We start from the raw sequence: 12,285 nt of genomic DNA on the forward strand, positions 1-12,285 counted from the left end.
ATTGACTGTAACATTGATGCAAATTATTTTCCCTTAATTTACTGATTTGTAATAATCTGAACAAAATAGGGCAAATAAAACTAATGTATTCTTTAAGATTTATTTATTTATTTATTTATTTTGAGAGAGAGAGAGACAGAGAGAGAGAGAGAGAGAGTATGAGTGAGTGGAGGAGGGAGGGAGAGAGGGAATCTTAAGCAGACTCCTCTCTGAGTGTGAAGCCTGACATGGGGCTCCATCTCACAACCCTGAAAATCATGACCTGAGCTGAAACTAAGAGGTGGACACTCAACCAACTGAGCCACGCAGGTGCCCCTAAAACTGATGCCTTCTCCCCAAATCAATCCTGTGTTTTCTGCAATGATACAAGCTACTCACCATGTCATAAATAAAGTTTGTGACCCAGTAGCATGTCACGCCAATGCCTGAAATGTGCTGCAGCTGCTTGGCTTTGGTCTGATGCTCCCTTACAACATAGGTGACAAAGCTGGCAGTAGTGACAGAGTAGCCCATCAGGATGGAGAGTGCCACTAAAATATCGATTAAGCTGCTCATTCTGGAGTGAGCAATAGGAAGAGGAAAGCATACATAAGTTTTTGGAACTCTTTTCCTTTCAGAAAGATTCATGACCAAAACCATCAACGAAACAGTGTAAGACTTGGTTGGCTCTGACACAAATAAGTCTTCCTGCAAGGCAGCCAGATAATATCCTCTACATGACTCGGCTATGACCCTGGATAAATATAGCTCTAGTGCATCTAAATTGACTAGGGGTATTTGACATATATATATATAAAAGAAACAACAACAAACCTCGGTCTCTATGAGTTACTGAGTGTATGCAAGGCATATACGGTTCTGAGCACAGAAACAGTACTTAAATGCTATGCAAGGAAATTGAAATGATAAAGCACTTATGCACTTGACTTATAAAAGCAGCAGATTCTGATTCTATAGTCGGCAAGCTCACTTGGCAACTCACTGTACAGACTCTCAGAAACTTCCTTTTATCCCAGTCAGTGACTTATATTAACAGCTCTCCTAGATTGACATTCATTCAGATACAACTGTGATTTCCAATTATAGTACTTTATACAGAGGCTTGACTATGCCAAGGAGTAAGGAGTCATGCCAGATATTTCTACTTACGTGGCTTGTTCTTGGTCTTGCACTCCTGGATAAGGATGGCTATACATGATGATGCCTGAAAGGAGAGACAGCTCTTTTCATTAGTAGATATTCAGAAATACCAGTTTTTGGATGGCTAATACATAATACTTTCCTCCTTATGCTATAATTTTACTTTGGGGATACTATTTGAAAGGAAAATTATCCAACCGCCCTCCCCAATCTCATCAATGCCATAAAGTTAGTGTCACTCACATAAAAAGAAAACAAATCTTTTTCACATTGTGTATGGAATTTTGGAGAAAGAGGCAAGAAATTTCCCCTTCTTATATAGCATTTCCCCTCTATTACATTTTTGTTTTCCATTTTATTCTCTCCACCTAATCATGTTTGTAATTTTTTTTTTAAAGATTTTATTTATTTATTTGAGAGAGCACACACAGAGGGAGAGGGGAGAAGCAGACTCCATGCTGAGCACAGAACCTGATGTGGGCCTTGATCTCAGGACCCTGAGATCATGACCTGAGCTGAAGGCAGACACCCAACCAGTTGAGCCACCGAAGTGCCATAAGTTGGCATTTCAGTAGCACTTACTGTATTAGTATTTAGACCAATTATATGAGAAGCTTCTAAAGAACATTAGCCACCACCATCCCTCTTTATTGTCTTTTGTTGGGAAAATACTGTAGCCCTAGAAGATTCCTCCTTTTTCACTACTTCCAAGATAACAATTGTTCCAGAACTCTATCAGGGTAAGGCTTGGGGGTTTCAGCCATCCCTGAGGGATTTTCATGGAGACATAAATCTCCAAGAGAATTCAGAGAAACTAGATGTCTCTGAAAAACTAGTCATTTAAATCCAATACAATTCTAAGTTATTGGGATGTCCCATAGTCAGTTATAGTTTCTGTGTTAGAAGCAAGGTTCTTTCCTCCACTTATCAGAGGATGCTGATAGCTATAGTTAGCCATAGTCAAAATAGGTGGCTGGCAGCAGTTTCCCAAGAGACCACAGTGTGAAAGCAAAGTCTATACAGTCTGAGTAACTTTGGGTAAGAATGGGAGGGGATGACCCTTAAACATCTGTTTTTTATAGAGTTCTAAGCTGAGCAAGAACTTTCTCACTGCTCATTTAGTATATGTTTATTATGTCAGGATATTAAGACCCGGGATCCCTGGGTGGCGCAGCGGTCAGGCTCCCGGTGCATGGAGCCTGCTTCTCCCTCTGCCTGTGTCTCTGCCTCTCTCTCTCTCTCTCTCTCTGTGTGTGTGTGACTATCATAATAGATAAAAAAATTAAAAAAAAAAGGATATTAAGACCCTTCACAGCAGCCAAATATAAATTATTCTAAAGTTATATTCTTCCCATTAACTCAAATTTATAATTTTTATTAAGTAGAATGTAATATATTTTGAGGTTGAATTCTGAAATTTTTACATGTTAAAAATATACAATTAGAGCAAAACAAACTAACAACAATCAATGTGGTGTATAACTTTAATCACATCATTGGGGGAATGTACTTTCCCTATCTTTTATGGGGAGATATGGTCTCTCTCTCTCTCTCTCTTTTTTTTTTTACTGAGATTCAGTTTTCCTTGGGGCCTTACTTAAACCTTATTGCTGAATTATAATATAGGCAGGGGGAAAACATTTCTTTCTTTCTGCTTTGTATTTCAGAATCAAGAACTACTCTATATCACCAGGGGAATCTTTGCAAATGCATTTACTCCACTCTGAAAAATGCTGCTGAACCAATTGTTTTATACATATTTTTAGCAGAAAGATCAAGTAAATGCATTAGGCATAAGGCATAAGGATGTATATGGAAATCTTCTCTGGGTTCTATAGCATCCAGTATAATGTCTTGAGTACAGTGATCAGTCAATGAATACTTATTAAGTCAAACTGAATCTTAAAATTCTAATGATTTCCCCCCATATGCAATTACATTAAAAGTAATACATTATCTGTTTCTGTTGTCTCTGTAGTTGTCAAACTAAAATGAGATGCTTCCCGTTGATCACTGGTACTAATGCAATAAAGGGACAGAACGAACATGTCGGTGGAGGGACAATGTGTCAGTATGTTTGGAAAAGAGCCTAGTTGTAGAATATTTGTTAGACCTATATCGCTTGAGAAAAACAGACTTTTCATGTTAAATTAACCACTAGAGGGAACTCCATGAAAATAATAGATATTGACATGGCAAAGGAAAACTAATTAAAAGATATTTACTAGCATGTTAGAATTCAAAGAAAATCAATTTTATAGCTAAAACAAAATACCAATTCATGCAGAATTCAACAAACATGTCTTTAAAACAGCTAGTGTTGTAGGGGGCGGGGGGTGGCATGAGAATAATTGAGTTGATTTTTAAAGACCATATTACCATGGCAGACCCCTTACATGGGTTACAAAACAATAAAAGTATCTTAGGGTAACATGATTTCTTCTTTGAAGAAAATCAAACTCCTTCCTGAGAAAGTGAAAAGCTACCACCTTCATGAGTTTACACAAGAGAAGTTAATAAAAATAGCTATATAATTCAAACTAAGCCTTATTTTTAAACCTAAAATACAAATTTCCTTTTAGGATCAATACAAAGTTTATGTTCCAGAATTCTTAATTCTTTAAATTCTGTAACTTAAAAAATATAGTGGTGGAGCCACAATAAGCCTGTTAGAATCCAGAGTGATTCGGATTGCTTCGGTCTTGGCAAAGAATACTAATAATAATTATACGAAACCTGCACACAGGTTTCAAAAGCTGAGTCTTCAAAAGTGGCATTGGTCTCTTGTTCTCACCTACCTCACATTTCTAGCACTCGTACTTTCATTATCTGTCACAGAAACAAACATCCTTTGTTCTGATGAAGACATCCTACCAAAAGTCAAGTGTTCAATTGTATTTCAAACCAGGTTATGTTAAACCTGTCTGGGTTCAGTCACTACTGAATTTAATTGGCCTCTTTTGACTATGCTCTTTATTGATGCTCCAGATCTAAGCACCGTTTATTAGTCTTGTTCTTTTCTTCATGGTCCCTCCCGCTAGGAAAATGCCAAAGCAATTGGGAAAAAACACTCTTCTCTCTAAAATGAAGACCGAAAGATTCTCTTGCTAGAATGGAGGATTTGACTCTATAATTACTTCTAGAAATACCACTTCTACAAGTACCAGAACATCCAGCACACACTATTTTGCACCCCAGTAAGGAGATGAAGGAAAAACAGAGGTTGGCATTTCTGGAAGATATGTTGTGTCTGGTCTCCTATTTAATAGGCTGTTAGTCTGTTTATTAGGCTAGAAACTCAGTCTTGGCCAGGAAATAGCTTACTCATTCTTCTCCATCTTTATTATTATTAATTTTTAGGATTGGTATGAAAAATATTTTGAGCAGGCTTAAGAAGATGAAATGGTTTGATGAACAGTAATCAAATTAGAAAAAAATAAATCAGTCTCTTTCAAATCCCAAACCCTGTTTTGAAAACTAGGTGGATGCCTCCTGGGAAATTCAACTGAAGGAAACCTAGCTGAGTCCAGAGAAATATTAGAAAAATGATGAGACAGGAACCAGACAGACTTGGGTTCAAATCCCACTTTGGAGCCCCAGAAGAATAACAGTAGGGAACAGTAATGTTCATCCCAAAAGGCTGTAAGGATTAGCAATATTTCATATAGAGCACATATTATGGCAATTGTTTCATTAATGGTAACAGTTTGGGTCAGTGTAGAACGCTTTATTATAAAATTTCCAGCTTTATGTTTAGATTTATTAACATTTAATTATTTTAAATTTCTTAGCCTATATACAAGCAAATAGTAATAAAATGTTTTTGTAGGAGTTACAGCTACTAGATGTGAGACCAGAAATAAGGATGAAGTAAGCATTATTATCCTGACTTGATAAATGAGGAAACTAAATTAACTCAAAGTTAAGGAGATGATCCAGAATGTTCCATCTGGTGGTAGTTACTACTTTTAGACTTCTTTTAAAGATCTGTGATTTAGATACCATAAAATACCTGGAAGAAACGGAACCTAACATGCATTTTTATATGGAGAGAGGCAAAAGTTGCAGTATGAGAAGCTTCTGTGTAAGTAACTTTACCGTGTCGGGCAGCATCGTATTTTGACATGTTAACTCGCAGGAGGAAATTATTCAAGCTGTTGAGGTAAGCTGGAAGTGAGTGATAGCCTTCTGGATCATACCATACCTGTTAAATTCCAAAAGAGGGCAAGATCAGTATTGTGTTAAAATAAATTAGGCTGCTTATGCATCTGATAGCCCACAGAATTTATATTTAAAATCAGAGCACCAATTTCCCAATAACTTATTTTATCTTGGAAGATGAGAACCATTCCCCAGAGTGTTGACCACAGACCTCTACGTTTCCAATTTAGAGATGGGCAGAGATTGGGAAAATAGTTTTTTTCTTTTCCTGTGTGATAGCACTAAGTTATTAGTTAGTTATTCTGTATCTTCTGCATAGGCAAAGCTTGAAATAAACTGCAGAAATTGTTAATATCTCCATCTCTGTGACTAGTCTACCGGGATTCTGGGGCTAGAGCTAAAACATTCTCAATAATAATAACAACAACAAGTGGCATCTGGGCCAGTCTGTACAAAGACATTAAATATATACACAAACATTGTGTCCTTAGCAACAAGACTGGTAACCTTGAAATTCCTACACCAACTTTCCATCCCTACTTATAACCCACAAGGAAGTGAGTTACTTTATCTTCTCTGTCAAAAACAGAGGGACTTATAATACTGGTGTGCTTCAATTCAGGAAACCCTGTTGATAATTTAAAATTACAAGAGAAAACTTATTTAACATTAGAACTCTTTGTTTATGCAAGAATGTTTACTCTGTGTGTGGCGAGAGGAAGAAAAAGAACAAATGGCAGGTCAAGGACATTCAAATCTCCAACACTACTGTCTACTTTTTTTTTTTTAAGATTTTATTTATTTATTCATAGAGACAGAGAGAGAGAGAGAGAGAGAGAGAGAGAGGTAGAGACACAGGCAGAGGGAGAAGCAGGCATCATACAGAGAGCCTGACGTGGGACTCGATCCAGGGTCTCCAGGATCACGCCCTGGGCTGTAGGCGGCGCTAAACCGCTGCACCACCGGGGCTGCCCTGCTGTCTACTTTTTTAAAAAAAGATTTTATTTATTTATTTAGGCTGGGGAGGGGCAGAAGGAGAAGCAGACTCCTGGCTGAGCAGGGAGCACAAAGTGGGGCTCCATCCCAAGACCCTGAGATCATGACCTGAGCTGAAGGCAGTTAACTGACTGAGCCCCCCAGGTGCCCCTACTGTCTACTTTTTACATGACCCTATAAAAATCGGTTAAAATAGGCCATATGATATCTATCTCATAGGAATGTTGTGAGGATGTAGTTAGGTAGTTTGTATAACAGGTTATCAGTGCTTGGCTTATCACAGACACTAAATAAATATTAATTTCTCCACTTCCCCCAAGTCTATATATGACTCATCACCAAATGAGAAGTATGTGAAGGATAATTTAAAATTCCTAAGACTACATAGATCATATATGCATGACTCTAGCTTTTTGAAAGCATAGGTATGATCTAAAGGTTAAAAAAAAAGAAAGAAACAAAGAAAGCCTACAGGAGTATTTATCTCCATCAAATTCTGTTAAGTATCCAGGTCTGTAAGAAACAAGGATAAACAAATATAAAACATACATAAAGAAAAAAGGATAAAACATTAATGTATAGTTTAACAAAAAATTATAAAAAGAGTATACCCATTGAACTATCACTCGTGTTGAGGAACAAAAATTGCCAGCATCCAGAATATCTTCTTGGGACTCTCTGTGTCCCTCAAAATTATAATACTGTCTCTAGACAATATGGTTGAGTTTTGCCAACTCTTAAAGTTTACAGTAAATGCAATCATGGTTAAGTGTTTCTTTTTGTTTTTTCTTTTGCTTATTAATAATGTTTGAGATATTTACCTGCTTGCAGGGAACTGAGCTCATTTCATTGTTGAAAGTTCTACTGGAATACACAACAATTCATTTATGCTACTGTATATAGACATTTGGGGTTGTGTTTTTGGCTCATATGAGAAACACTACTGTGTAAATTTTTGTATATGTATCCTGGTGCTTTTGTATCTATGTTTCCCTGGGGCAAATACATAGGACTGGAACCCCAGTGCTACAGGAAAAGCATCATGCCAAACAGCTCTTCAGCTTGATTGAATGCATGTTTTGTTTCTACCTCATGAAAATGCTTGAGCATTTCAAGTTCACATTCTCATTTGTATGACATCCCAGAAGAAAGGTTATGATTTACCTTAGCAAGTGTTCTATTGGCAGGAACTTCTGTTATATCAAAACGAAGGTCTTTAGTCAAAGGCAGTCCAAAACTCCAACCTCCATATCTATATAGAATAACAAAATTTATATTTGTTTTAATGGAGAAAATAGTCATAAATGGATCTAAAAATTTTTTTTGGATCTAAAATGTTTAACTGAGGGTTCAATGTTTTCTTTCCATTAGGAACACGTAAAGTATGAAATACTGCCTGATGAATATTTTCATTTTTATTGATTTCTTTTCTATATTTTAATCTAAAGTGCACATTATTTAATCTAAAGTGTACATTATTAGAAGTAAAAAATTCCTTTAAACAATTGCAAATGTAGAGTAATCATTCTGAAAATAAGTGATCTGTAATCTAACCAATTCTTTCAAACTTAACTGGATCATGCACCATCTGAAAATTTAGAATACTTTTAGCCCTTAAAAAAATCCTTTTTAAAGAAGTGACTTAATACTAAAGGGATATAAGATCAGTTCTCATCTTTTTTCAAATGGCTGTTTTCTTCGATTCTCCAGACTTTTCCCTCTAGCTTGTCCCCTGGTGTTATACTTTCTCTTTCTGGTATTTGAAGGTGAATTGTGCCTATATAATTGCCTGGCACTGGTCAATTATAGTCTCTTAAAAATAAAAAAGTGGATTTAAAAAATCCAAGCAGTAATTTTAAGAATAGATTAAATGTCCCAAATTAGATTTGGGTTAAATAAATAATGGCACAGTCATACTAGACTACTTGTGACTATCATCCTAAATGTGATACTATAGAGCTGTATTTTTGACATGCAAAGAACACTACAGTATATTGTCTACTTTTTAAAAAGTAGGTTTAAAAAGTTTTTTTATAATAAACCTCATTTTGTTTAGAATATTTACATGTATCTGTATCTAGAAAATTTCTGGAAGGATATATCATCAATAGTGGTTATATCTAGACAGAGATTCCTTTTTCCTTCTCTTATATGTGGTTTCTAATTATTTTAGTGAATATCAGTCATTTATGTACATTGAGAAATAAAAGAGGGAAGAGATGGAGGAAATAGTAGCTATTGCAAAATGACCAACTCCCCCTGCCCCTGCTTTATTTGAGGTATAACTGACAAATAAAAATTGTATGTATTCAGAGCACACAACTTGATATTTTGATACATGTGTACACTCTGAAATAATCACAATCAAGCTAATTAAAATGTCCATCACCTCACATAGTTACCATTTTCTTTTAGTGTGCACATGCATGCATGTATATGTGTGTTTGTGTGTGTGGTGAGAACTCTTAAGATCCATCCTTTTACCAAATTTCAAGTCTACAATACAGTATTGTTTAAGTGTAGACACATTGCTGTAGATTAGCTTTCCAGAATCTATTCATCTTGCATAACTGAAACTTTGTCGCCCTTAACCACATTTTCCCATTTTCTGCTACCCCCCAGACCATGGCAACCACCATTCTACTTTCTGCTTTGTGAGTCTGACTATTCAAATCCCATATATAAGTGGGATCGTGCAGTATCTGCCTTTCTGATTTATTTCACTTAGTATAGAATCTCCTCCAGGTCCATTCACGGTATCCCAAATACAAGCCTACCAACCTTACATCCACAGCAAGCCTTTAAGTGGCTTAGGTACAAGCCTGTGGCCTTACTACATGGACACATTTTATTCCGACACAGATATCATAATCTAAATTTGAGATATTTATATTGGAATCAAGCCAACTGTCACCTAAAGCCATGCCTTAAAACTCTCCAAATTGGTGTAATCTAGCCAATAAACAATTTTGCTTCAAGAAAGAAAAAAACGTACAAGTTTAACAATATGTCTTTGTGGCCTAAAGAAACTCCAGTGCTTCTCAATTTCCTAAAATGAGTCTTAATTTGCGAGACTTAAATTTTTTTTTGAGAGATTGATATTTTTTAAAGAAATTTTAATACATAAGACTCTTTATAAAATAGAGAATTTTTAAAAAAGATTTTATTTATTAACTTATGAGAGACACAGAGAGAGAGAGAGTGAGAGAGAGAGAGAGAGAGAGAGAGAGGCAGAGACACAGGCAGAGGGAGAAGCAGGCTCCATGCAGGGAGCCCGACGTGGGACTCGATCCCAGGTCCCCAGGATCATGTCCTGGACTGAAGGCAGTGCTAAACCACTGAGCCACCCGGGCTGCCCTAAAATAGAGAATTTAACCAAGTAAATAGCCAATAGAAATTTTCATCTATTTTTTTAAGGATTTATTTATTTTAAAGAAAGCAAGCAAGCAAGACAGCATGACCGAGGGGAGGGACAGAGGAAGAGGGAGAGAAGCAGACTCCCTGCTGAGTGGGGAGCATGACATGGGGCTTGATCTCAAGACTCTGAGGTCATGACCTGAGCCGAAACCAAGAGTCAGACACTTAACCAACTGAGCCACCCAGGCACCCCGGAAATTTTCATCTATTGTTTCAAGGTTATAAGGCGGTTGCCATTAAAAAATTTGAAAGCAAGGTATGCTAAATTAATATGCTATAAGTAGAATATTTTTACCTTTTTTGCATAAATTCATTAGCAGTTGATATAAGATAATTTTCTAAGCGGTGTCCAGTGAGGTTGTAAATTATTTGAGAAGAATAAGTTCTTCTATGTGGTGGAGAGTAGTTAAATTTAGGACACTCCTGAAAAATAAAGTTAAAAATTAAGTTCTGACTGATGCTTTGCAAATCAAATAGACAATGTCAAGGAGCTTCGGTCTCATGATTTGTCTACTGCTGCAACAGGTAGAGTGTTACAGGACTGTCTTCTGACTCTGAAGAGCATTGAAAAGGAAGGCATCTTCCTATTCCAAGAAATTAGAATAATTATTATTTATATAGAGCATATACATATGCTTAGGACTCATTTGAAGCCAAAAAGAATACAAGTTAACCAATGTGCAATTTTCTTTTTACTGTACTAAACAAGTTTGATATGCATGGAGAATAACGTTAGGATGACTCAAAATTCCCTTAATAATTCACAGGAAAGAAAAAATGTTTACCTGGATTTGTAAAGATAACATTAATGGACATAAAGTTCTCAGGTGACAGCAGTGAAGTTTGTGTTGTATTATTTTTAAGGTACCAAACCTGGGTTTCAGAGCTCATGTTTACGTATATCTAAATCTATATAACTTAATTTTAAATAAATTTAAATCTAATCTTTACACATGCAAATGTAAAGTTATTCCAAAATAAAGTTTATATATATTGTAAAGTTGCTTATATATGTCTATATGCACACACATATATTGCAAATTTAATACTGAGAGTCTCTGTGTACCCTTTACCTAGTTCTCCCCATTGTTAGCATCTTACATTACTGCCATCGTACATTTGTCAAAATTAAATGCGCTGGTACATTACTATTAACCAACCTCACAGCTTGGTTTTAACCACTTATTTTTATGCTCATAAGCTTTCTTTTTTCACTGAAGTTACCCATGCTTCTGTGACATGAGGTTTAGTTGGGAGAATGCTAGTATTTTTCCAGTTTCTCCTTCCATCCTTTCACATGATGCCCCAGAGGCTAAGGCTAGCACCACATGTGTGTACTGAGATCATAAAGTTGCTCTAAAAAACGAATGCTGAATTTCCTCTTACATCGAATCAGATGAACAATTAGATCATACTTAAGAAATGCTACTGGTTCTACAATTAGAGACACTCTTATGAATGTAATTATCTGGCTTTAATCTTTTGTTGAATTAAATATACAGAAGAGCACATATAGGTATGCTGCTTGATACATTTTGACAAACTGAACACACTCATATAACCAGAAACCAGATCAGAAAACATAACAATGCAAGGACCACTCCCAAAGTACCCAGCACAGAATAGTTTAGTCTGTTTCTGTACATTATATAAACAGAATCGTATGGTATATACTCCCTTGTATTTGACTTTTTCCACTCATCATTCCTTTTTTTTTCTACTCATCATTCCTTTGTGAGAATTCTCCATATAATATGTGTAGTTGTAGATCAATCATTCTCATTTTGCTGTATATAGAATTCCAGTGTGAAAATGTATTACATTCGATTTATCCACTCTAATGTTGGTGGGAATCTGAGTGGCTATTACGAACAGTAGTGCTATGAATACCTAGCATATGCCTCTTGATGAACACATTCACGCCTCTGATGGGAATACAATACAAATGGAATTGCTGGCCCTAGGGTATGTACATCTTCAGCATTATTAGGTACTGTCAAATGTTTTATATACATATTTAGTGATTTACTTCTATTTTTTAAAAGTTTTTATTTTAATCCCAGTTAGTTAATATACAATGTTATATTTGTTTCAGGGCTACAATATATTCAACACTTCCATATGTCACCCTGTGCTCATCACAGCAAGTGAGCTCCTTAATCCCATCACCTATTTCATCCATCCCCCCACCCTCTCTCGTAAACATCAATTGTTCTATAATTAAAAAAGTCTCTTTCTTGTTTTGACTCTCTTATTTTTCCCTTTGATTAATGAAATTTATCTAATTCCAATTTATATAAATATATATGTATATATATACGCACACACATATATATTTTTATTTATTTATTTGACAGAGAGAGAGAGAGAGAACAAGCAGGGGTAACAGGAGAGGGAGAAGTAGGCTCCCCACTGAGCAGGAAGCCCAACTGGGGGAGGGGAGGCTCAATCCCAGGACCCTGAGATCATGACCTGAGCTCAAGGCAGATGCTTAACCATTTGACTCTTAGTGTGAACTAAAGAAAATAGATGATGAATTTCAGAAATTAGCTAAATCAGATGAGGGATTAG

The 12,285-nt window shown here is 36.0% G+C and overlaps 1 protein-coding gene across 2 annotated transcripts in view; it reads right to left on the reverse strand.

Moving 5' to 3' along the window:
* The window catches only part of ABCA12 (ATP binding cassette subfamily A member 12), a 288,195-nt gene that overhangs the window by 19,918 nt on the left and 255,992 nt on the right, over nt 1-12,285 (reverse strand). For both annotated transcript variants that reach the window (XM_041736980.1, XM_041736981.1), the window contains 5 exons: nt 10,010-10,137; nt 7,462-7,549; nt 5,239-5,344; nt 1,150-1,204; nt 379-556 (listed from right to left, as the gene is read on the reverse strand). In XM_041736980.1, the coding sequence (XP_041592914.1) occupies nt 379-556; nt 1,150-1,204; nt 5,239-5,344; nt 7,462-7,549; nt 10,010-10,137 (555 nt within the window). The remainder of the gene's footprint in view (nt 1-378; nt 557-1,149; nt 1,205-5,238; nt 5,345-7,461; nt 7,550-10,009; nt 10,138-12,285) is intronic.

Source organism: Vulpes lagopus, chromosome 22, assembly GCF_018345385.1.
Source record: "Vulpes lagopus strain Blue_001 chromosome 22, ASM1834538v1, whole genome shotgun sequence".
Classification (NCBI taxonomy): domain Eukaryota; kingdom Metazoa; phylum Chordata; class Mammalia; order Carnivora; family Canidae; genus Vulpes; species Vulpes lagopus.